General features: G+C 39.6%; 1 protein-coding gene across 1 annotated transcript; it reads right to left on the bottom strand.

Moving 5' to 3' along the window:
• Positions 1 to 9,497: 9,497 nt before the first annotated feature.
• On the bottom strand, positions 9,498 to 27,239 carry LOC309569119 (olfactory receptor 5V1-like; the record flags this gene model as incomplete). Its single annotated transcript, XM_082274881.1, has 2 exons — positions 9,498 to 10,349; positions 27,168 to 27,239. 2 exons carry the CDS (start codon positions 27,237 to 27,239, stop codon positions 9,498 to 9,500), a joined length of 924 nt encoding a protein of 307 aa, XP_082131007.1.
• Positions 27,240 to 27,986: the final 747 nt, after the last annotated feature.

Genomic DNA, 27,986 nt, shown 5'->3' with positions numbered 1-27,986 from the left:
GGAGCAGCCAATGGGGGCAGAGTTAGTGCTGGGCTTTCTTGCATTGCAGACAATGCACTGCCCACAATAAAACATGGAACATCCTGTATTACATATTCATTTGTAAAATAATGGTATTATATAAATAATAAAAAAATGCCATAAAATGTTAGTTGATATAATTTAAACTGTAAACCATCTAAATAAATGTGGCCAGAAACCATTTTAGTTTGGCTTTACATTTTACATTTCTGTGCAAGACTTCAAATTCTTTAAATCTTAACTTTATTAATATTATTATTAGTATTAATATTATTTAGGGTTTATATAGCGTCAACAGTTTGTGCAGAACTTTACAAAATGAATGCAGACAGTACAGTTACAATACAATTCAATACAAGAGGAATCAGAGGACCCTGCTCCTTACAACTTGCCCCCAAAGCTAACTGATATTTAGGGTCTGTGTCAATGGACTTTTGTTTGCTTCAAGCGTGTTGTATATTCCCACACAAATCTTTGAAAATTCAAAACCTACTCGAAGCAGGTTAAATGCAATTCAGATGGAGGTTACCTGCAGGTCCAACGTACCTGTCAATGAATTCTGAAAAATCTAAGAAGCATTTTCAAACTAATACCCTTGACATAACCCAAAGGCAGTTGACGCAAACCCGTAGTTTGTCAAAGCACGTATGAGCAATCTTATATAAGATTTAATGATTAGGATTAAAAACATTTTAAATTTACCCTTTAACTTTAAAATATTCCTAAAGTGCTATAATAAGGTAAATATAATTCCCTAATCTTAACATTACAAGAAAGAATAGCATTATTTCCTCAAACAAAAGACTATTCCTAATAACAGCAAGATAATTGTGGTGAAATTTTCTTACACCAATACATAGCTTTGAAAAAAGTTTTTTTGGTACAGTTAGTTAAAAAAAAGATAAAAATCTAACTATATATATATATATATATATATATATATATATATATATATATAAAACTATATATATATATATATATATATATAACTATATATACTGTATATATATATATATATATATATATTATATATATATATATATATATATATATATATATATATACAGTATATATAGTTATATATATATATATATATATATATATATATATATATATATATATATATATGTGTGTATATATATATTTTTTAATTAACTGTACCAAAAAACTTTTATATAGACAATAACAATTTATTTAAAGGTCAAGTTTTTAAAAAGAAAACTGTTACCATTCATTTAACAAATTTGGTCATTAGTAGTATGTGAAATAATATACAAAAAAGCATTTTTCACTTGAAAATAACTTCACCATGTGTACCAAGATATTGGTATTGGTATTGCTGAAAAAAGGAACAATAGTGAAATTCCTAAATTGTATATGTAATGGTCCAAATTGTTTAAAAACTTTTATTTTCCAAAAGCGGAAAAAAAAAAAAAAAATATATATATATATATATATATATATATATATATATATATATATATTTATATATACATATGTGCAGTGTTGGGGGTAACTAGTTACAAAGTAACTAATTACAGTAACTACATTACTTTTTTTTCTAACTAAGTAAAGTAACTGGTTACAATACTAATATTGGTAACTACACTACTTTACTAGGCTATAGGAAGTAACTACACTACTTTACTAGGCTATAGGAGGTAACTACACTACTTTACTAGGCTATAGGAACGCGCTTTCCTGCGTTACCCAAGCCGTGCGATACAATCGTTATTTCGAAGAATAGAGAGGGATGAAGTTTATGACTTTTTGTTGCACTTTATGTTTTATGCAGTTTTTTCAGGTTTTGTTCTCATGTTTCCCAAAGCCTGTGTTTATACAATAAACTCTATGCAGAAAGAGTGTCATGTATCTTCTTCTACACGGTCAATGAAGAAAGAGGAAAGTAAAGTAATAAGTAGTGAAGTTACTTTTCAAATGCAGTAACTAGTAAAGTAATCTCATTACAATTTACAGAAGTAACTAGTAACTAGTTACATTTTTTGAGTAACTACCCCAACACTGCATATGTGGCATATTTACTGTTTTCTCACCTTGCACAGATCCAAATTATTTAAAAATGTTCATTTTCCAAAAGCAGAAAAAAATAATATATATATATATATATGTATATTTATATATACATACGTGGCATATTTACTGTTTTCTCACCTTGCACAGGGCATATTATTTTAGTGAAGTGTTTCAGTTTTAAAAAAAAAATTCTGCTAAGCAACTTTGATTTGATTTTTGCTTCTTTTAAAAATCTTTATTGTCCTGTCTTTTCCCATATGCTATAGCATTCGCCCATCTCTTGGACTGCATTTGTTGGGCACAAAGCACCAAAAAACATGGAAGGTGGTTCCTTATATATTGCTTATACGGCTTGATAATATTTCCTTTCTTTCCCAGCTGATTGGTCTCTGCTCTCTCGTGAATATACATAATTTGTTTTCACTTGCTAAGTGTTGCAAAAAAAAAAAACATAGGTTTAAATTTTATTTTACATCTTTATAAACTCTATAGTTTACATATTTCCCATTTAAGATAAAAAAGTACATTTATTAATTCTGAAATTCTATTTCGGATTTTTGTGTATGAAATTTCCTCCTACTTTTTGTCCAACATTAAGGGAAATAATAAACATTTGTTGAAAAATAGTGTGTATAAATTCTCTCTCCATTTTTCCAAACTTTTCTTCACTACTAAACTTTAAATTGTTTTCTGTTTTAGTTAATTTCACCTTTTTTTTAATTTATTTATCATTATTATCATTTTAAAACTTTAGAGAATTTTACAGTCGTAAATATTTAAAGGTACACTCCAGTCAAATCTTTTGTTAGCATGTTGGTCCTTCTTCCTCCAATTTGTGTCCTACAAGATGCAAATATAGGAGACATTCAGGTTGTTATAGGGATATATTTCAAAATATATTTTTTCATTTTTAATCAATACATAGTTGGTTAAAATTATGTTTTTATAGCTATGTTAACGGAATCAGTCCCAGACCATTTCCCCAGATTTATAAAATATTAATTTACCCTAACAAGTTGTCATTTTTGTTTTTAATTAATTTACTTTTTCTTTTTTTTTTTTAAACATTATTTTTACACTTTTGTTTTCCTTCCTAGGCAATCTAGATCAACTGAAGGAAGCTACTGATGTGGCAGCTTTGTAAATCAATTATAACTAGCAGGTAAAAGGTGCAAATGAATGGGGCACTTTGCAAATATGTCTTGGCATGACCTAGTGGCTTTACATATACTTAGAAATATACTTAGAAATGTATGCAAGAAAAATAAAAAATAAAAAATAAAAAATCATCCTAAAGAGACTTCTAAAGTATGGGTTTGTCACTTGATATGCTGAGGATAGAATTGAAGACTGTACAGTATGCATACAAGGTGGGTTGTCATCTTTAACTGAATTTGTGCATGGAGTGGTGCCTCAAAGACCCCCTTTCCCCTGGTAAAAGGAATGTGGAATATATTGTAGGCCTAAGGCAGGTAGGGCTAAGACTATGAAGGGCCAGAAAGGAAATACAGGAGTCTCATAGAAGAAAAGTGAGGGAAAAGGGGAAGGAGGGAAAAAAGGGGAGGGAGGGATGGGTTGGGGGTGAGTCAGATGGGGAAGAGAAGTTGAAAAGGGTGTTGACCTGTCCATGGGTGTGGGAAGATTTTAGCAGTCAATGTGTATTACAGAGAAAAGCATAACACAGTTTTTCCAAGTCAAAGAACCTCATGGAGTTGGCACTTGGCAGTAGAGCTTGCTATTCAGCTGTAAATAAAAAATATATCCAATAGAACCAGGTTTTATTCAAGTGTCCCACTTATCGTCATTACATCTTCCATAGTTTTGATTTTACTTTGCTTAGCCGGAGGCTTATTAGTGAGGGAGTCATCTGTTTCCAATATAACCAGTTCTCTACCACCGGCTCATAGTAATATGACGCCAGCAGGAATACTCTGTCTCTCCGGGTGGGCATCATATGAAGTCTGCCTGTTCTCGCCGCTACTGCGCGCCCCTGGGGCGCGGCATTCATGGATAGGGCATGTCGCTTGGACACAGCCCATCCCCGATCAGTGTAACCAGGTGACCGGCTTTGTCCAATCACAGCTGGTCACATGAAAGGTCTCCCTGCACGTCGCTCGTGTGCGCCCCTGGGGGTGTGCAGCTCAACGATCAGGGACGAGGCTTGTCCCTCGTAGTTAGCCCATCCCCTATCAGTGTAAGGAGCCAATGAAATTGGCTCTTTACCACGTAATCGACTGTGTCCAATCACAGCCGGTAACAAATGTCAAGAAAGATGGGGGTAACGGTCTGTTACTGGGTTCTCCTCCTCACACACTGATCCAGTGTGAGGAGGAGATTTGGAAACAGTGAGATACCACTTTACTGTGCATACTACTGTGCCCCGATTGCCCCACCTAATACAGAGGACCTGTCACCAGCTCATCGTAGTACCTATCTGTGAGCCCATCAGAGTACCTGTCACCTGCTCATCACAGTACCCGAGTACCTGTCACCTATTCATCAGAGTATCCAACTACCTGTCACCTGTTCATCAGAGTACCTGAGTACCTGTCACCTGCCTATCAGAGTACCCAAGTACCTGTCACCTGCCTATCAAAGTACCCGAATACCTGTCACCTGCCTATCAAAGTACCTGTCACCTGCCTATCAAAGTACCCAAGTACCTGTCACCAGCCCTTTAGAGTACCTGAGTACCTGTCCCCAGCCTATCAAAATACCCGAGTACCTGCCACCTTCCTATTAAAGTACCTGAGTACCTGCCACCTGCCTATCAAAGTACCCGAGTACCTTCCACCTTCCTATCAAATTACCTGAGTACCTGAAATCTGCTGATTAGAGTACCCGAGTTCCTGTCACCTGCTAATTAGTGTACCCGAGTACTTGTCGTGCAGCCCAACAGTACCTGACATGCATCCCATCACTACCTGTCGTGCAGCCCATCAGTGTCACCCTTCATACAGCCAAAAATGTTTTCACTACTGAAGAGGCATTTCAATTTCTAAGCCTGACAGATGAATGGAGCAGGGAGCTCTCACTGTCCGATTCCAGTTCCAAATCTGGTTCAGAATTCGAACCCTTTGAAGGCAGTACATCGGGGACTGAATTGAAGGAGGAAGCAGTCCGTCCTAAAAGAAGACGCTCTGAAAACCGGGCAGACACCAGGAGCACCATACATCCCAATGGCCAATCAGCAAAAGCTAACAGTGCTAGACCCCAGGAGGAAAGGCCCAGTACAAGCACTAGAATTTCAAGTCAGACCTCGTCTTCCGGATGCCTTAGCAAACCCATTGTGGCTGCCTTTTAGCTCAGGGTCAGCTACAATCCACCCTTTCACAGCACAACCAGGTTTGCAGGTCAACACTGAAAATTTTTCTGTGATTGATTTTTAAAATGAATTTTTCCCTGACGAGTTACTTCAAAGCATCCTGGACCAAATAAATCTTTTTCCCCGATAGTACATAGAGAACAACCCCAACTCATGCTATGCCCGTCCTTTCAAATGGAGACACCTAACAGTGGAAGAGCTTAGATTGTTTTTGGGCCTTACAATCAATATGGAGCTTACAAAAAAATTAATTGCATTCATAGTGGTCCAGAAACCCCATCCCCCACATGCCAATTTTTTCAGCTGTCATGTCCAGGTCCCGCTATAACATGATAACTCGCTTCCTGCATTGCAGCGATAACTCGCAGTCCCCCCCCCCCCTCGAGATCATCCCAATTTTGACAAACTATATAAAATTCACTCCCAATTGATTTTTTTTCTAAGAGGTTTCCCAAACTTTATATCCCTGACCAGAACATCTCTGTGGACGAATCCCTGGTCCATTTCACAGGCCGGCTGGGATTTAAGCAGTACATTTCCAGTAAGAGGGCCAGGTATGGATTAAAACTGAACAAGCTCTGTGAAAGCACCACTGGGTATGTGTACGCCGTCTGCATGTACGAAGGCAGAGACTCCCAGCTCCAACATACATGGGAATAAGTGGTCAAGCTATCTGGGACCTAGAATTCCCACTGTTGAAAAAGGGGTATCACATTTACATTGATAATTATTATTCAAGTTTGCCACCTTTCCATCACCTGTACCTTAAGAAAACTTTGGCCTGCGGTACAGCAAGAAAAAAACAGGAAGGGCTTCCCACAGCGTCTAGTCACCACACAACTATGAAGGGGGGAATCCATAAGCCTGAGCAATGAGGAAGTGTTGGCCATGAAGTGGAGGGATAGGAAAGATGTTTTCATCATATCCACCATCCACGATGACACCTCAGTGGAACTTCACAGAAGACGCGGTCCCGTTCGAAAGCCTGGGTGTATCCACGAGTACAATAAGTTAATGGGGGGGGGGGGGTGGATTTAAATGATCAAATGCTGCAGCCCTATTTATGAACACGAAAGTCCCTCTTCTGGTTTAAAAAAGTTGCAATTTACTTTTTCCATTTGGTCATTTACAATGCATTCGCCACCTATCAAAAATCTGCGGAAACACCAAACACCTTCCTCAAGTTTATCGAAGGTACTGTCACTGCCCTGATCTACCAGCAAGGATCCCCCCCAGAAAGAATTTGCTCCGATTGTGTCAGCAGACTTCATGAGCGCCATTTCCCTGACAATATCGCACCATCAGAAACTGGAAAAAGATGTAAAAAAAAGTGTCGGGTGTGTAGCAACAGAGGAATTAGGAAAGACACCAGTTTTCATTGTCCCCAATGTCCCTCCCAACCTGTGCATCTGAGAATGCTTCAGACGCTATCACACTGCCCTTAATTATTAGCCCAACCAGCCCTATCACCGCCTTCCATGTGAACCGACCCTGGCCTGTATATCGACTATGCCTCTGCCTGCCGTCTGCATTGTTTATCCGCCACGTTTCTGCCTTTCACGTGAACTGACCCTGGACTGTTTATTGACTATAGCCCCGTACACACGTACCGATTGTCGGCCGTAAATATTCGGCCGACGACCGAACGGCCGATTGTAGGCTTGTTAGTATGATGCTTCCGACAGCCGAACAGAATCTGTCGTGCCGAACAGAATCTGTCGTGCAGGCATTAAAATTTTTGTTGACCAACACCAGAACGGCCGATTGTTCGCCAGTCAGTACAGATTTCGGCCGACAGACAGCAGATTAGCAAGACTGGGCATGCTCAGAAAAGAAAAAAGACAAGGAAAGTTAACCATCACATGACATCACTTCTGCAGTCGGCTGTTGTTGACCAACAAAATTTGTGTGCAGTCTTTTGCAGTTTTCAACAGACACGACAGCCCTGGACAAAAGACGGCCAATCGTTCGGCCGACGATCAGTACGTGTGTACGGGGCATATGTCCTTGCCTACCATCTATTTCTGCCTTTTACCTGCACTGACCTCGGCCTGTTAGGACCATATTTTTCGCCTGCCACTTAGACTGATCTTTTTCGCCCTACTACTGTAGTAGTGGGATTCAAATTAACACAGGGGTCTCACTTTTGTAACTACCTACATTCCAGAAGTGTTGTTTTTTGAGAAGGACTTTGGGGATAATTTCTCTTGATCAGAAATGGAATTCAGCAGAAGTGATAAGTATATGCTTTCTGTTTTCCAAGTACGTCCCCATTACCACTTGACCTCTGGAAGATTTAAGTCATTTAAATAAAATTCTATAAGTTTTTTACATGTGTTAAATCCTTTCTTTCTGCCTCCAAAGTCCATGTGGGGTTTCTTGGATGCACTTTGTGCAAACCTAACTATCTATGTTCTAAATGTGGATGTTGGCAGATTACACTGTACGTACCCTCAGCCCCTAGTTTATTCACACTTCTGGAATGTTACTCTTCTTGTCCCCTACTGGGCTCTGTGGTTTTTCCCATTGACTACGTTACTACAGGAAAGAGTTTCACAGGAGGAACCACTGAGAACCACAGTGGACCAGGAAATCAACTCAATGCTTTCTTCTTTGCAGGTATGTCTTTGTTTAAAACTTTTTTAAGCAACAGAATCATTTAAAAGTTCAGAAAGCATGAAATCATCTTTCTTTTTCATTATTTAGTGGAATGTACTGTATACCACAGAAAGCACACTTCCTAAAATAGCTTATTATGACAGTATATTTTTGCTGAAATAATCACATGAAAATTTGCATAAAATTTATACACACAGGGGGGGTCATGTGTTTCTAGGTTAACGTGATGTCAAAATATGGCCCTGATTTTGTAGTGCAACACTTTATGCTTGCAGCGGTTAGTTGCAGACCCTTTCTTCTATACATTCTTGCAAGTTCTTTCATATTTATTTTGAACATTATACATTTGTTTTCTTGATTTAACATTTTAGAGAATTCTGGAAAAACTAAAAGGGTGTTCATCATCTGTACTAATCCACAGATTAGCCCCTAAAGGGGGAACATACAGTGATAGAACCACCAAACATGGGACTTTAGAGGCAGTGATCTCTATGGCAAATAGATAAATGTAGACAAAGCAGTTATAAAGGTATAATTTTATTATCAAAATGATCAATCATTTAAAATCATGGATGCAAAGTAGCATCAAAAACATACACAATATACAAAATTAATACATAGTAAAGATCTGAACCAAAAGACAGTAATGGGGTCACCAAGGTCCGACATGTTTCGCCAACATAGTGGGCTTCTTCGGGGACCAGTGATGGAGGTGACCTCTTTAATGGTTCTAAACATAAATAACATAAAATTAATACATGATAAAGCATTACATTACAATATCGCAAGTCTGCAAAAAGGTGCAGAGGTGCAATGTTTACATATCAGCACAGAATACATATTTGTATCATTTTACACTCACCAATAATTCAAATTTAGGGCGTAAAACCATTGACAACGACAGGGGTCATAGTGTGCATACATAATCGGGGGGTCACCCGACCCAGGTCGTGGGAGACCAGGGAAGTAATGTCCTCAGGAAATGGCAGATACCGGACCGTATTTAGATCGGCAGCGGATCACAAGTACCAGAGGAGAGCAAATATGAATGCTTTCCACCTCTGAATGAAAAAAAAAAGGGGGGGGGGGAATGAAAAAAGTGAACAAATGAAAAAAGATGTATATGGCAAAATCTGGATACTTAAAAGTAATCTTGGTTGTGTGGCGATATATTGAATAAAGAGAATAGAAAGATGTTGGAAGAAGGTGATGAGGTACAAATAGGTCAAAAGCAAAAAAGGAATGAGATGTGACCACAGTTGGCGAGGGTCCAGATTATGGAAACCCGGGCCAAGAGAAAGGTGAGATAAACTAAGATCCATGCAGGGTGAAGTGAACAATATAAGGTGCTTAACAAGTTAGGAATACCAAATCAAATTTAGTAAAGATGATGAACACCCTTTTACTTTTTCCTATATTTGATTAGGGATGTGGCAGTGATTATTGGCTGAAGGTGAACCAGTGTCTGCATTTTATTATTCTACAATTTCAGAGAATTCTATTTCTTGTGTACTATTTTAATTGTGTTTTTGACTTCCTTGTTCCTCATACTGTAGATGATGGGGTTCAGCATTGGTGTTACTGCAGTATAGAGAATGGACACAGTTTTGTCTGTTTCAGCAGAATAAATAGAACGGGGTCTCAGATACACAAACATGATGGTGCCATAGTAGAGAGCTACCACCGTCAAGTGGGAGGCACATGTAGAGAAAGCTTTGTGTCTTCCTTGCGTGGAACGAATCTTTAGGATAGTAGAAATAATGTGGATGTATGAAATCAGAGTCAAGCAGAAAGAACACATAGCAATGATCCCTGCTGAGATGTACATGGCTATCTCATTGTGCAAAGTGTCTCGGCAAGACAGTCTAAAGAAAGGCGGCATCTCACAGAAGAAGTGGTTGACATGGTGGGACTTGCAGAAGGGGAGTTGGAAGGTGAGGACAACATGCACTGCAGAGTTCATGAAGCACATACTCCACGCACCAGCTGCTAAACCAGCACACAACGTCTTGTTCATGATGACGTTGTAGTGCAATGGTCTACAGATGGCAGCAAACCTGTCGTAGGCCATTACAGCTAGAATAACACACTCTGTTGCTCCTAAAGCCAAATGAAAGTACATTTGCATCGCACATCCCAGCAAGGAGATACTTCTATCTATGACCACAGTGTTTATGAGAATTTTGGGAACGATGGTGGATGAGAAACTGATGTCAATAATGGAGAGGTTACTCAGGAAGAAGTACATGGGGGTCTGAAGCTTTGGGTTGATCCTCACCACAATAATTAGTATAAGGTTTCCTGACAGCGTGATTACATACATAACAAGGAACACAATAAAACAGATTGCCTGGAGATGTGGAACATTAGATAGACCAAGGAGGATAAACATTTCTGGTGATGTTTGGTTTACTTCTTCCATAACATTTAGTTCAGATCTGGCAGAAGAAAAAAGTTTAGCATTTCTAACAAAATGTATTGGTATTTTTTAATATCTTTTAAAATGTCAATGCACCCAAAGGTGATACTTTAGTAAACAATGGAGCTTGGTGAGCTGAGTCACCCCCTGGCTTCGTATGTCTCACAATCTTCGATAGTGAGCTCTACCTGCCATAATTCCTGGCTCTATTCATGTCTACCTGGAAGTTTTGAGTGTTCCTAGCAACTTTCGTATATTCCAGCACTTTCCTTGCATTTTTCATAATACAAAATTTCACAAAGAGATTTGGAAAACCACTGTAGTAGGTGTACAGACCCAATAACTAAAGCAGCCTTTCTCAACCTTTCAACACAGAGGGACCCTTGAAATAATTTTCAGGTCTCAGGGAACCCCTGCTAAAAATCACTATATTTACAACTCATGATACATTAGTGTGATGGTCAGTGGGAAGAATGCTCCTTACACTTGTGGACACTGGGACTATTCTTCCAGATAGCTTAAAAGATCAGTGGTGTCAAGGGGAACTTATCTGAGAGGCAGAAACTGCCCATTGCTCAAGGAACCCCTAGCGAACCCTGGAGTAACTCTAGGGTTCCATTGAACCCTGGTTGAGAAACCCTGAACTAAAGTGTAGATCCTGAAGTTACCAAAAGTAGTGCAGGAACTGCTTTTAGAAATCAGTGTGGCACCGCAAAGTTGGCGTCGCACCGATTGGGACACTCCCAATGTCGGTGTAACGTGAGAAAAGCATACCTCGTGAAAATTGCATACCCACGTCATTTCCTGTCAGAAACGTAATGGAACAGCTGAGCAGCGTAGCAGTGCGCATGCTCGGAGGGTATGAAATTTTGACGGTAGTGTGTGTAACGTTACACCGACTCAGCGGTTACATTAAAAGAGCTCGGCTGCAACATGAATCATCTCTGCTCCTACCCCTGTCACTTCCCTGATCTTGGCTAATAAATGTAAAAGCGGCGGCGGGTGTATGAAATCTAAATCACGGAGATATCGGCTATAGCCTTTGAAAACGTCACCGGAGGTGATGAAACGCGTCATTACGTGGACCGCACAGCGTAGCACACGTGCCCAACGATTGGAACGCAAGCCGGAAGTAACGCCGCTCGCCACTCTGCACAATCGTTTGCATGTCACGGATATCAGTACGAGATATCCTCGCTGGAACTTGCTGTTTTTAGCTGTTTTTTCCTTGAAATTTGTGGAATAAAACTTCTTATTGCGATATCACACTATCTGGAGCATATTTTTTCTATTTAATAAGACCTGAGCTGCCCTATGGATCCGTGAGGAGGAAAACCATCAGCGGCTGAGGAGGACTCTTAAAGGGAACTTACCATAAAGCCTGGTTGGTCTCAATATTATACGATATATGAGACCCACTCCATTTGGTAAGTTACCTACCTATATTATACTGCACGGGAAGAAAGCTTCAAGCACTTTTGCACATTTTTTACCAGTCACCAAATTTGTTTTGAAAGAGCACTGGCACATGTTCAAGAAAAAGATTTTTTTTCGGACTGTATATTTAATTTCATTTATACCTTGGACATTTTTTGCACAAAAGAAAATATATTGATTTATGCATGAACCTATAATATTAAGTTATTGATTTGCACAAGCATTTGCACTTTGAGATTTTATTTGCACTTTTTATAAAAAGTTTTTATAATTTTTACATATGGATTTGGAATATTGATTCTTTGCATATTTATTAGCACATTGGCACTATTTGCACATTATATATTTATACTTACAGATTAATATATATACGTTTTTTAGCAAGCGCTGTAGATAGCCCTAATTTTAGGACTATTTCTTTCAGAAAACAAATTGGCCTAAAATGTTAAAAAAATTTGATTTTTAATTTTTTTTTTGAGAATGTCACATAGCAGAATGTGAAAAATATTGTTTTTTTTTTTTTTTTTTTTCAAAATTGTAGCTCTTTTTTTGTTTATAGCACAAAAAATAAAAATCCCACACGTGATCAAATACCACCAAAAGAAAGCTCTATTTGTGGGAAAAAAAGGACATCAATTTTATTTGGATACAGCGTCGCACGACTGCGCAATTGTCCATTAAACTCACGCAGTGCCGAATCGCAAAATAGGGCCTGGTCAGGAAGGGGGCAAATCCTTCCGGTCTTAAAGTGGTTAAGTCCCTAGATTATACCAAATACCTGAACTTAACCTTTAACCTTCACCCAATGCCTAATCCTAACTATTAACCTAAACCTTAATTTCCTTTATGTAACTTGAAGTTTCCCCAATGGAAAATGTCCCCTCTATTCCTGTTCTGGGATTTTCCATGACTTTCAGTATTGGTGACAATAGTCATCAAGACAAAGCATGGACACAGACACCAATCGTGTATTTTCAATGATCAAAATAGTGATAACAGAAAACTTTTCAAAGTCAAAATGTGTATTTTTTATCAGGTTATTATGAATTATTGCATAGAAATATGTCATATTTATTGTATTGCAGCTAGCAGTTGGTGAGTGTAAGCCTGGAACACCCAAGTTTCGGTTAACTGGGAGTAACAGATTTGTGGGGTACACAAGCAACCCCTAAGACAGTCTGTAATAACTGTAAGTTATTACAATCAGTGCCCACCCAATCCTCTTGTATTGTAACTGTACTGTTTTTCTATACATTGTAAAGCGATATTTAAAGTGTTGGTGCTCTATAAATTCCTAAATAATAATAATAAAAAAAAAATAATAATCTTCAACTTGCAGGAGCAGCCAATGGGGGCAGAGTTAGTGCTGGGCTTTCTTGCACTGCAGAAAATGCACTGCACACAATAAAACATGGAACATCCTGTATTATATATTCATTTTCAAAATAATGGTATTATATAAATAATAAAAAAATGCCATAAAATGTTAGTTGATATAATTTAAACTGTAGACCATCTAAATAAATTTGGCCAAAAAACATTTTAGTTTTCCTTTACATTTTACATTTCTGTGCAAGACTTCAAATTCTTTAAATCTTAACATTATTAATATTATTATTAGTATTAATATTATTTAGGTTTTATATAGCGCCAACAGTTTGTGTGCAGCACTTTACAAAATGAATGCAGAAAGTACAAGAACAATACAATTCAATACAAGAGGAATCAGAGGACCCTGCTCCTTAGAACTTGCCCCCAAAGCTAACTGATATTCAGGGTTTGTGTCAATTGACTTTTGTTTGCTTCAAGCGGGTTGAATATTCCCATACAAATCTATGAGAATTCAAAACCTGCTCGAAGCAGGTTAAATGCAATTCAGATGGAGATTACCTGGAGGTCCAACGCACCTGTCAATGAATTCTGAAAAATCTCAGAAGCATTTTCAAACTAATACCCTTGACATAAGCCCAAAGGCAGTTGACGCAAAGTACGTATGAGCAATCTTATATGAGATTTAATGATTAGGTTTAAAACATTTCAAATTTAACCTTTAACTATAAAGTAATCCTGAAGTGGTATTTTAAGGCAAATATAATTCCCTAATCCTAACATTACAAGAAAGAATAGCATTATTGCCTCAAACAAAAGATTATTTCTAATAACAGCACGATAACTGTGCTGAAATTTTCTTACACCAATACATAGCTTTGAAAAAAGTTTTTTTGGTACAGGTAGTTAAAAAAAATAAATAAATAAATATATATATATATATATATATATATATATATATATATATATATATATATATGTATATATATATACATATATATAGATATAGACATATAGTATATATCTATATCTATATATATATATATATATATATATTATAATTTATTTATAGGTCAAGTTTTAAAAGAAATCTGTTACCATTCATTTAACAAATTTTGTCATTAATACTATGTAAAAAATATACAAAAAAGCATTTTTCACTTGAAAATAACTGTGTACCAAGATATTGGTATTGCTGTAAAAAAGGAACAGTAGCGGAATACCTAAATTTTGTATGTAATGGTCCAAATTATTTAAAAACTTTCATTTTTAAAAAGCAGAAGAAATATACATATATATATATATATATATATATATATATATATATAGCATATTTACTGTTTTCTCACCTTGCACAGGGCATAATATTTTAGCAAATTGTTTTAGTTTAAAAAAAAAAAATCTGCTAAGCAACTTTGATTTGATTTTTGCTTCTTTTAAAAATCTTTATTGTCCTGTCTTTTCCCATATGCTATAGCATTCGCCCATCTCTCTAAAGCTCATTGTGGAGAGGGGAAGAATGGGAGAAGAGACTGCATTTGTCAGGCACAAAGCACCAAAAAACATGGAAGGTGCTTCCTTATATATGGAACACACTGTGGTCCCTCAGCTTGAGAAAATTTCTTTGGTTTCCCAGCTGATTGGTTTCTGCTCTTCTGTGAATATACATAATTTGTTTTCACTTGCTAAGTGTTGCAGATAAAACAAAAGTTTACATTTTATTTTACATCTTTATAAACTCTTATAGTTAACATAATTCCAATTTAAGATTAAAAAAGTACATTTATTAATTTGGAAATTTTAACATTTTTTGAAGATTTTTATGTATGAAATTTCCTCCTACTTTTTGTCCAAAATTAAGGGAAATAATATAAATTAAAAAAAAAAATAGTATGTATAAATCCTCTCTCCATTTTTCAAAATTTTTCATCGATACTAAGCTTTAAATTGTTTTCTGTTTCAGTTAATTTTACTTTTTTTTATTTATTTATCATTATTATCATTTTAAACCTTTAGAGAATTTTACAGTCGTAAATATTTAAGGGTACACTCCAGTCAAATCTTTTTGTAGCATGTTGGTCCTTCTTCTCCCAATTTGTGTCCTACAGGATGCAAATATTGGAGAAATTCAGGTTGTTATAGTGATATATTTCAAAAATATTTATACATTTTTAATCTATACATAGTGGGTAATATTGTGTTTTTATAACTATGTTAACCAAATCAGTCCCATATCATTTCCCTTGATTTATAAAATATTAATTTACCCTAATAAATTGTCATTTTTGTTTTTAATTAATTTACTTTTTCAAATTTTTTTAACATTATTTGTAAACTTTTGTTTTCCTTCCTAGGCAATCTAGATTAACTTAAGAAAGCTACTGATGTGGCAGCTTTGTAAATCAATTATAACTAGCAGGTAAAAGGTGCAAATGAATGGGGCACTTTGAAAATATGTCTTAGCATGGCCTAGTGGCTTTACATATACTTGGAAATGTGTGCAAAAAAAAAAAAAAATCATCCTCAAGAGACTTCTGAAGTATGGGTTTGTCACCGGATATGCCGAGTATAGAATTGAAGACTTTACAGTATGCATACAATGTGGGTTGTCATCTTTAACAAAATTGGTGCATGGAGCGGTGCCTCAAAGACCCCCTTTCACCTGGTAAAACAGAGGAATGTGGAATATATTGTAGGCCTAAAGCCCCGTACACACGCACAGATTGTTGGCCAACCGATCGGCCCTCTTTTGTCCAGTGTTGTTTGTTGTTTGAAATGTGCTCTAGACTTGCACTGGACTTTTGTTGGCCAACAAAAACCAACTTCAGAAGTGATGTCATGTGATGGTTGACTTTCCGTGTGTTTTCTCTTCTCTGAGCATGCCCAGTCTTGCTCATCAGATTTTTGTCTGCCGAAATCTGTATTGACTGAGGAACAATCGGCCGTTCTTTGTTGGCCAACAAACATTTTATAGCATGCACACCAGATTTTTTTCAGCCGAAAATTCGCAGTTGGTTGTCGGAAACATCATACTAACAAGCCTACAATCGGTAGATCAGACGTTGGCCGACAATTTACGGCCAACAATCTGTGCGTGTGTACGGGGCTTTAGTTAAATAGAGCTAAGGCTCTGAAGGGCCAGAAAGGAAATACAGGAGTCTCATAGAAGAAAAGTAAGTGAAAAGGAGAAGGAGGGAAAAAAGGCGAGGGAGGGATGGGTTGGGGGTGAGGTTGAAAAAGGTGTTGACCTGTCCATGGGTGTGGGAAGATTTAAGCCAGGGGGTCTTCAAACTATGGCCCCTCCAGTTGTTCAGAACTACAATTCCCATCATGCCTAGTGATGTCTGTGAATATCAGAGTTTTCCAATGCCTCATGGGATGGGTAGTTCCGCAACAGCTGGAGGGCCGTAGTTTGAGGATCCCTGATTTAAGCAGTCAATGAAAAAGGTGTTGACCTGTCCATGGGTGAGGGAAGATTTAAGCAGTCAATGTGTATTACAGAGAAAAGCCTAACACAACTTTTCCAAGTCAAAGAACCTCATGGAGGTGGCACTTGGCAGCAGAGCTTGGTATTCAACTGTTAAAATAAAATATATCCAATAGAACCAGGTTTTATTGAAGTGTCCCACTTATTGTCAATACATCTTCCATAGTTTTTGATTTTATTCACTTTGCTGAGCCAGATGCTTATTGGTGGGGGAGTCATTTGTTTCCAATATAATGATATACAGAGGTTGATTTACTAAAACTGGAGAGTGCAAAATCTAGAGCAGCTCTGCATAGAAACCAATCAGCTCCCAGGTTTTTTTTTTTGAACAAACTGAATTTAGAAGCTGATTGACTACCATGCAGAACTGCACCAGATTTTGCTCTCTCCAGTTTTAGTAAATCAACCCCACAGTCTTTAGTTGTTTTCAAATGATGTATCAGGAGTGATCATTTGTTCTGCTTTGCCGGTAAGGGTGGGAGATGAATGAAATTATGAAAAGAGAGTCTTGCGAGCCACCATGTATGTCCACCAATATTAAAAGTAGTAGTATGCTACGGAACCAGCTGCTGACACTGATCACACTCCCATTATATGTGCTTGGTCAATCCAAAACATATATGTGTCATGCTACATTCCCAATGATACAGTATCTCACAAAAGTGAGTACACCCCTCACATCTTTGTAAATATTTTATTATATCTTTTCATGTGACAACACTGAAGAAATGACACTTTGTTACAATGTAAAGTAGCGAGTGTACAGCTTGTATAACAGTGTAAATTTGCTGTCCCCTCAAAATAACTCAACACACAGCCATTAATGTCTAAACTGCGGACAACAAAAGTGAGTACATCCCTAAGTAAAAATGTCCAAATTGGGCCCAAAGTGTCAATAGTTTGCGTGGTCACCATTATATTCCAGCACTGCCTTAACCCTCTTGGGCATGGAGTTCACCAGAGCTTCACAGGTTACCACTGGAGTCCTCTTCCACTCCTCCATGACGACATCACCAAGCTGGTGGATGTTAGAGACCTTGTGCTCCTCCACCTTCCCTTTGAGGATGCCCCACAGATGCTCAATAGGGTTTAGGTCTGGAGACATGCTTGGCCAGTCCATCACCTCTACCCTCAGCTTCTTTAGCAAGGCAGTGGTCATATTGAAGGTGTGTTTGGGGTCATTATTATGCTGGAATATGGTCCTGCAGCCCAGTTTCCGAAGGGAGGGGATCATGCTCTGCTTCAGTATGTCACAGTACATATTGGCATTCATGGTTCCCTCAATAAACTGTAGCTTCCCAGCTCCAGCAGCACTCATGCAGCCCCAGACCATGACACTCCCACCACCATGCTTGACTGTAGGCAAGACACACTTGTCTTTGTATTCCTCTCCTGGTTGCTGCCACACACGCTTGGCACCATCTGGACCAAATAAGTTTATCTTGGTTTCATCAGACCACAGAACATGGTTCCAGTAATCCATGTCCTTAGTCTGCTTGTCTTCAGCAAACTGTTTGCGGGCTTTCTTGTGCATCATCTTTAGAAGAGGCTATCTTCTGGGACGACAGCCATGTAAATCAATTTGATGCAGTGTGCGGCGTATGGTCTGAGCACTGACAGGCTGACCCCCAACCCCTTCAACCTCTGCAGCAATTCTTGGCAGCACTCATACGTCTATTTCACAAAGACATCCTCTGGATATGATGCTGAGCACGTGCACTTTGTCGACCATAGCGAGGCCTGTTCTGAGTGGAACCTGTCCTGTTAAACCGCTGTGTGGTCTTGGCCACCGAGCTGCAGCTCAGTTTCAGGGTCTTGGCAATCTTCTTATAGCCTAGGCCATCTTTATGTAGAGCAACAATTTTTTTTTTTTTCACATCCTCAGGGAGTTCTTTGCCATGAGGTGCCATATTGAACTTCCAGTGACCAGTATGAGAGAATGAGAGCGATAACAACAAATTTAACATACCGGCTCCCCATTCACACCTGAGACCTTGTAACGCTAATGAGTCACATGACACCGAGGAGGGAAAAAGGCTAATTGGTCCTAATTTGGACATTTTCACTTAGTGTTGTACTGATTTTTGTTGGCAGTGGTTTAGACATTAATGGCTGTGTGTTGAGTTATTTTGAGGGGACAGCAAATTTACACTGTTATACAAGCTGTACACTCACTACTTTACATTGTAGCAAAGTTCAATTTCTTTAGTGTTGTCACATGAAATTATATAATAAAATATTTACAAAAAATGCGAAGGGTGTACTCACTTTTGTGAGATACTTTATGCAAACATAAACAACAATCAATACAACAAAAATTGTGAATAAAAATGTAACTTAGATTATGTGTTTTAAACATGCAGTATAAGTGTGATATAATCCACAGTTCATAAATTCCCGTATCCGGTGATTATTCCAACATGATCAAAGTCTTTAATCCAATTAGGTGCTCCAATCATGTAATGTGCTCCAATAATAAAGTGATCTTCCACCTCACTCGTGCTCTTCCCTCCTGATTGAAGGATCACCTCTAGAGATATGACCCCAAAATTAAGCCAGGTAAGAATGCGCCTGTGAACCTCCCTGGGTTCAGTCAATATGATGTAGATATCATGGCCGCTCTGCTCACACATACGCTGATCTCCCAGTCAGATGTGATAATACATAAAAATGAGAGGGCTCCAATAGTACTTATACTGTTTAAAAATCTGCCTCCCGCTTTTAGAACTTGATAAAAGGGGACATACTAGACCATCACTAGAGAGACAAGGACCTAGCGGTGAAAAATTGGCATTTTTATGTAAATTTTTCACTGCCAGGTCCTTGGCTGATATATACACTACAATGGCTGATATATATATATATACACAGTGATACCTCGGTTCACGAACGCTTCTGTTCACGAACAACTCGGTTCACGAACAGAAAAGTTCATAAAAATATGCTCCGGTTCACGAACTCTGCTTCGGTTCACGAACACTACAATACTGTACAGTACTTCTGTACAATACTGTACTTACTGTATTGTATTTCACAGCCTCCCACCTGCCTTCCTCCATTCCAGAAGTCATCTCAAGCAAGGTTAGTGTTCTCTCTTTATACATTACTATACTGTACTAATGTGTATTGTAATTTGTTTCATATTTTTGTGCTTCAAAAACCAAGAAAAAAAAAGGTCAGAACGGATTAACCGGATTTACATTGAACCCTATGGGAATATATGCCTCGGTTCATGACCAATTCGGTTCGCGACCAGAGTCAGTTCACGAATTAAGTTCGTGAACCGAGGTATCACTGTATATATATATATATATATATATATATATATATATATATACTGTATATATAGATATATATATATATATATATACTCCACTATCTCCTGAAATAACCACCCCAAAATCCACATCAGTGCGACCATTCCTCTACTCTTCTTACAATTGAATCTGCAGCAGTGGTAGAGTGTGCAACCCAGCAGGATTTTGTTCTTTTCAGCCTATGGGAATCACCTGGAGCAGCGGTTTCTGTCCTGACCAGTTCCATAGGTCTTTGATGCTGAAGATGGCCCATTGGGGCAGCTCTATGGGGCAAAGTCTTCCTCTGTATACATTAGTTTTCGACCGATATTGGTTTTTCGTTGCCGATACTGATACCAATACTTTGGTCAATGCATATCGGTATTGGCCGATATAGGCCGATATTTTTGTACATTTAACATTTTTTTTTTTTTTTACTTTACAAGTACTCTTGTGGAGGGATCTGGGGATCTAAAATACCCCAAACCCCTCCTTTGCACTTAAAAGCATTCAAAACGCCAAGTTTGGCTGTTTTGAATGCTGTAATTTTTTTGAATCTGACGCCAGACAGTACTCACTCATGACATAACTTCCGGGTTTTTGCATGGAGACTCAATCAGAGCCGAATGCGGCTTTGATCGGGTCTTCGGTGGCTGTGCAAGCTCGTTGCCCGGGTCTCTGGGTGGGACTGGAGACCTGGGCGAGCCAGTCAAGGCGACGGGATGGGGGTACGTCCCCTCCCGATCCTCGTAATGACAGCCGAGCGGCTTCTCAGCCACATCGGTTGACATTACTATGGACACCTGTACCGGGGTGATGCCTCTAGCTGCAGGCATCACTCCAGTACAAGCACTTTCCTGAAATATCGGCAATATCAATCACCTTGGTGGCTGATTCTGATATGTCAGGGAAAGTGCATATCGGCCCTCGATATATCGGCTTTGCCGATAAACGGTCAATCTCTAGTATACGTTGTATACAGGAATGGCAATATCCCTCAACCTCAATCCACATGCAGGGCCAATAAAAACTCCCTCACCAAGTTGATTTTTCTTTCGGGCCCCAGGTGGCCATGGCTGTAAGCACCATCTCTTTATGTTTTCTAGGTAGGAACAACTGCCATCTCTCTTCAGATGGGCCCCTTCGGAAGACCACTCCACTGCGCAACTGAAACTGATTCCATTCTCTATGCAACAGACAGGCTTCCTTTTGGGAGTTGGTAAGTAGTAAATCAGGGTGTTGGCTCTCCAAAGCCTTCAATACCAAACTGCAAAGGGGGTCCCTTCTCAAATCCTTCTTGGGGAGCTTGGGCAGGCCTTAATCCCCAACTTGGGTAAGGTTACACTAACATCTGGGGACACTGGCCGCTGAGACCCCAATGTCTTTGGCTCTTGACCCGACTCCTGTTTAATATTCTGCCCCTTGGCATAGGGCTCGTACCCCTTCAGGTGTCAGCTGACCCATTTTTTAGAGAAGTCTCCTGAACCATGGAGTCTCCTTGACAGAGCATCTGTATCCTTGTTCCCAACCCCTGGACAGTACTTTAGGCTGAAGGTGATTCTCGATCGGGCGCCCAACCACTTATGACCAGTGTCATCTAACTTGGCTGTGGTGGGAATATATGTGAGTGGATTGTTGTCAGTCTTGACCACGAAGTCTGCACTGTACAAGTAGTCCCTCAACTTGTCTGTCACTGCCCACTTCAGAGCCAGAAATTCCAACTTGTGTGTGGGATAGTTCTTCTTGGCGGGTGCAAGGCTTCTGCTCACCCAGCCGGAGTTGCACATGATGTTCTTGGTACAGCACCCTGCCTAACCTGTCTCAGCTGGTATCAACGTGCAGCTCATATGGCTTTGTTGGATCGTCATAGGCCAGAACCAGAGCGGTTGGGAGGCTCCACTTTAGCTACCGGAAAGCTTACTCGCACTGGTCAGTCCACTGATATTGGATTGACTCCCACAATGAATCTCCTGGACTAGGAGCAAAATCCCAGGTATGACCTAACCTCGGTCACATTGGTAGGCCTCAGCCAGGAGTTGGTGGCTTCCAGCTTCTGGGGGTCAGTGGCCACTACTTCAGTGACATGGCCAAGATAATTAACCAAAGATTTGTAAAACTGGCATTTATCCAGGGAGAGCTTTAACCTCTCCTCATTGAGTCTCTTCAGGACCTTCTCCAGATGCTCTTTCTGTTCTTCCAGAGTTTTGCCGAAGACAAAAATATGGTCTAGATACACCAATACCTCAATTAGGTTCATGTCCCCCACTGTCTTCTCCATCAGTTTCTGGAACGTGGCTGCAGTGCCAGACAAACCTTGAGGCATCTTGTTGAACTTGAAGAACCCTACTTAGTTTAACGTCCGATAGGCAATGCACAACCTCAGGGAACCATTCTTCTTTCGCACCACCACTATCGGGGAAGCATATGGACTTCTGGACTCTCCGATGATACCTGCTCTCTTAAGTTCTGCCAGCTGTTCATGCAGGTGTTCCAAGTTCCCTAGGGGAATACGTCTGACTTTTTCCCTGAATGGCTTATCTTCCTGAAAGCGGATCCGGTGTTGGGCACTTTTTGCGCACCCCACATTGAACCCACTCTGTGAGAATGTATTCTGTCATCTCAGGAACTGAGTCTTGACTCTTTCCTTCTATTTAGGTTAGAGCAGAGTGTTCTTCTGTTAGAACTCCTCAACAGCGAATCCATCCTTTAATCCCCCCACCAAATCAGACAGTGAGACTGGGGTGGCCGGATTCACTTGCCCCAGCAACATTTGAGTCAGCATCTTCACTGGTGCAGCTGTGATTTTGCGGACACTAACCAGAATCTTCCTGTGGCTTCACTGCAAAGCTCTGATTGATATCACTTCTGGGATTATCTCCACCCCCATGTCTTCCCTGCGGCAGTCAGCTTCAAAGACAATGAAAGAACCTGGTTGCTTCCAATTGAGCTTGACTTAAGCTTGTATACATGCCACTTCACCGACTTGTAATAACTTCTCACACCGGTCCAAGCACCATATTTTTTTCACTCCATCAGCTAGGGCTTTCTGCTCCTGCTCCTCAGCAACCTTCTGACAGGATCAGTGTTGCTTTCTATGATCAGGAAACTCTTGTTGGCTCCTGGAAGGTGAGGACAGACCACCGCCAGGATGTCAAACGGTTCTGTTTTACCACCCACGGAGGGGTCAAAGGCTAGCTTAACTGGAAGATAGCCATCGTAGGGGAATTTCTGGGTCACAATGCCCAAGATCTCTAATTCCTCCAACTTCTGCAAGAACAAGTGTTTGGAATGCTTGTCGTAGAAGTCTCGATAGAGAAGGGTCACTTGTGCCCCAGTGTCCAGGAGGGCTTTTGTGTAGATCCCTTCTAATTTGATAGGCACAACAGGAGACAGTCCCATTAGCTTGGCAGGGAACTTACGAGAAATGGTAGCCTTAGATTCTCCCGTGGTCTGTATCTGCTCCCCCTTCTTATGGGGATTGCGATTCAGCTTGAGGCTCTGTTGAGCTCCAGAGGCTTGATGTGCACTAACTTTCTGATGCTGGGCAGCTTAGGTCAAGGGGAGCAGGATACTGGGTTTGGTTTCTGCTGTGGCCTCTTTGCATCATTGCTTTTGGAGCAAGCTACTGTAGATGGGCACCCGGTTGGCTCCTTAACCAGGGCCCTCTGAAGTTTCACACCAGCTTTGGACGCTGGGCTTCAGACTTCGCCATGTTTGGACACATGTTGATAAAGTCCTACACCTCCACAGTTAAAGCACACCCCTTGACCTGCTGGTTCCTCACCAGAGATGGCAGGAGTCAAAGGTATAGTCTCGACGGACAACTTGGTGATTTTAGCAGCCAGCAAATTTATCATCCATCTGGGACTTGAGGATGGCTATTTCTGAGTTGGACTCTATTAGACATACTGTATATATTTTTCATGAGTCTTTGGGGGCAATATACAAACAATATACTGAATTTTTTTCAAAAACAATATTATTACAATTTTATTCAAAATTTTATATAAAATCAACTTTAAATATACATACTATAATGGCTGGCATATCACATATATACAAATACAACAAATTACAGGATATCCCATTGTCTATGGTCAGGAGAATAACACTAACAATCCATGGTGCTTGGCTTGACCACACTGTCATCGGATCAGGATACGCCAAACTCATTTTAGAGAAACCTTCCTCAGGGGTATCGGACGTATATATGCCAAATCCAAAATATAATTTAACATAATTTAAAATACATAAACTTTAATTCCTATATTTTTTTCTCTTTGAAGAAACATGCCGTACTTACATTCCATATTTTACCTTGACTGATTTTTAATTTCTGTACAAACAGGACCAAAAAATACCTTGCCACCTTTCTCCAACCATGAAACCAATGGGAACTGTCCACCCAAAAATATGGGTGATTTGTAATATACTCTCCTGACTCCTACTGTGTTTATTATCTTTAATATAGATATTACACCAATGCCTATTTAGAAAATATACTCTTTAATGGTGCAGTGTTGCACAGAGATATAGGAAATCTCAATATCAGTGCAATGTTCACATATTAGTGGGCATAAAAATTTGTAAATAGATGTCCCCAATTTAATATCTCTTAAGAGGAAACAGTGCTGAAGAATGGCTACCTGTATATCCTCCTAATACTTCTTTCATAGATATTTTGATATTTTTAATACCATACTGTAATTAAGTTGAGGGGGGTGCACAAATAACTTCTCATAATGCTTTGTGGCTCAGTGATATGATCACTAAGAATATATACAGTATATATATATATATATATACTATATTGTCAAAAATATTGGGACACCTGCCTCTTTAATGGCATCCTAGTCTTAATCCGTAGGGTTCAATATTGAGTTGACCCACCCTTTGCAGCTATAACAGCTTCAACTTTTCTGAGAAGGCTGTCCACAAGGTTTAGGAGTGTGTCTATGGGGATGTTTGACCATTCTTCCAGAAGCACACTTGTGAGGTCAGGCACTGATGAAAAGACCTGGCTCACAGTCTCCGCTCTAATTCGGGTTGAGGTCAGTACTCTGTGCAGGCCAGTCAAGTTCCTCCACCCCAAACTCACTGATCCATGTCTTTATGGACCTTGATTTGTACACTGGCAGTCATGTTGGAACAGGAAGGGGCCATCCTCAAACTGTTCCCACAAAGTTGGGAGCATAATATTGTCCAAAATGCCAACCCCTCAAAAACAACCCCACACCATAATCCCCCTCCACCAAATGATTTGGACCAGTGCACAAAGCAAGGTCCATAAAGTCATGGATCAGCAAGTTTGGGGTGGAGGACTGGCCTGCACAGAATCCTGACCTCAACCTGATACAACACCTTTGGGATGAATTAGAGCAGAGACTGCGAGCCAGGTCTTCTCGTCCAACTTCAGTGCCTGACCTCACAAATGCACTTTTGGAAGAATGGTCAAACATTCCCATAGACACACTCCTAAACCTTCTGGACAGCCTTCCCAGAAGAGTTGAAGCTGTCATAGTTGCAAGGGGGGGGGGGGGGGGACAACTCAATATTGAACCCTACGGACTAAGACTGGGATGCCATTAAAGTTCCAAGCACCATGGCTAGTTTGTGTTGATTTGTATGATTTGTATATTGCCTCTAAAGTCCCATGAGAAATATATGTATACAGTATGTCTACTTTGTATATGAGTTGGGATGTTGGCAATTTGAAAGATTGAACTACCTACACCTCTCTTTACCTTTAATAGCTAAATGCATTGTAGGTGCATTAAAAATGGTGTCTATGTGAAGCAGTGGTCTCATTGCAGAGGTGCAATGCATCAGACTTATAGCTCTGCCATCAACAATGCAGATGCCTCAAGGACTCTGGTTGTGACTCAGGGACTATGTTAGACCTCTAAAAAGGGATCAATGCTTCCACAACTTATTCTTTAGGACCTGGGAATAAAGGAAACTGGGAAGGGGATTTAGAAAAAATCTTTGATGTACTGTATTTACATTTATTTATTGATCCAATACTCCCCCCCCCCCCCCCCTGTAGTACTGATTTGCTTTTATTTTTTAATGTATTTGTAGTAATAGATCATTTATACTGAACATTCGTGTTTGCATGGCATATAAAGTGGTTGTGTATGTAAATTAGGCAGAAGAATGACTCTTTACATGTTATTTTTACCATAAATATTGTTCATCTAGCAAAATGCAGTGCAATATTATGACCGACAGACTATTCTTACCAGACGTACACTCTCCCTTCTGTACTTTTTGTAGCCTCTTGTATATGTACAGTATAGCGGACATTATTAAATTTGTTTTCACAAATTGCATTTTGTTTTAGAGAAATTTATTTTTTTGCTCTCTTTTAACTGTGTTTTTGACATCCTTATTCCTTATACTATAGATGATGGGGTTCAACATAGGCGTCACTGCTGTATAGAGAATAGACACAATTTTGTTTGTTTCGGGAGAGTAGGTAGAACGGGGTTTCAGATACATAGACATGATGGTCCCATAATAAAGAGTCACTACTGTTAGGTGGGAAGCACATATGGAAAATGCTTTGTTTCTTCCTTGTGAGGAACGGATCCTCAAGATGGTGGAGATGATGTGGACATATGAGATCAGGGTCAAGCAGAAAGAACACATAGCGATAATCCCTGCTGAAATGTACATGGCTATCTCATTAAGCAAAGTGTCTTGGCAGGACATTCGAAGGAAAGGTGGTATCTCACAGAAGAAGTGGTTGACGTGGTTGGATTTGCAGTAAGAGAGCTGGAAGGTGAGGACAACATGTATGGCAGAGTTCATGAAGGAAATACTCCATGACCCTACAGCTAAACCGAAACATAAGATCTTGTTCATGATGGTGTTGTAGTGCAATGGTCTACAAATGGCAGCAAACCTGTCATACGCCATGACAGCTAAAATGAAGCACTCTGTTGATCCTAATGCCAAATGAAAGAACATTTGCACTGCACATGCAAGCAAGGAGATACTTTTATCCTTGCTCAGAGTGTTTATGAGCATTTTGGGAACGATGGTTGATGAGAAACCAATATCAATAATGGAGAGGTTGCTTAGAAAAAAATACATTGGGGTCTGTAGCTTTGGGTTGATCCTCACTACGGTGATTAGTAGAAGGTTTCCTGACAACGTGATTATGTACATGATGAGGAACAAGAGGAAGCAGATTGCCTGAAGATATGGGACGTTAGATAGACCAAGAAGGATGAACCTTCTGCTGGATGTTTGGTTGACTTCTTCCATAATATTCTGACAAACGGAAGAAAATAATGTATTATTTGAGATCAAATCTATTTGCATTGTTATTTCTTTTCAAAGGTCAGGACCCCCCAGAAGGATTATTATATTATTCTATACTCTGAATACTCCAGCTGTAAGATCTCCTGCCATAATCCCCTTATTTTTTCCATCTCCTCATCTTACATTCTTCATAATATAACACAACTGAAAAATACAACTGGGAGACTAAGAACCCCTTGTAATGGCCATAGGTTGTGTGCTGATCTTGGAAATTAAAGCGGAGTTCCGGCCAGAATTTTTTTTTTTTAATGAACATACCCCCGGGACAGTCAGGGCTAGTACATTCCATAATGGCTAGCCTCTGATCTGTCCCGGTTCGCACTTACCTGCAAGAAGAAATACTCACTTTTAAAATTTCTTCTCCAGCGTTGCCATCTCTGTTGTGGGCAGCTGAAGCCAGCGCGATCCTCTTCTGCGTCCTCTTCCGTGTCTTCTTCTCCCAGAATGCGCCTGCACCAGCCCCGCTCGTCACTTCTGGTGCGGCGCCGCATTCCTCCACAGCTTCTGGGAATGCCCAGAAGCTGTTTAGCAGGGAATGCGGCGTCGCACCGGAAGTGACGAGCGGGGCCGGTGCAGGCGCATTGATTCCTGGGAGCGATGACGTTCAGCTCCCAGGAATCATTGCAAACCGGAAGTGACGGCGCGGGCCGCGGCCGCCGAGGGAGGAAGTGGAAGAAAGGTGAGTATTTC

This window comes from Pelophylax lessonae, assembly GCF_965119305.1.
Source record: "Pelophylax lessonae genome assembly, chromosome: 13".
Lineage (NCBI taxonomy): Eukaryota > Metazoa > Chordata > Amphibia > Anura > Ranidae > Pelophylax > Pelophylax lessonae.
The sequence above is the reverse complement of the archived record's forward strand: the minus strand, read 5'-3'. Positions and strand labels throughout refer to the sequence as shown.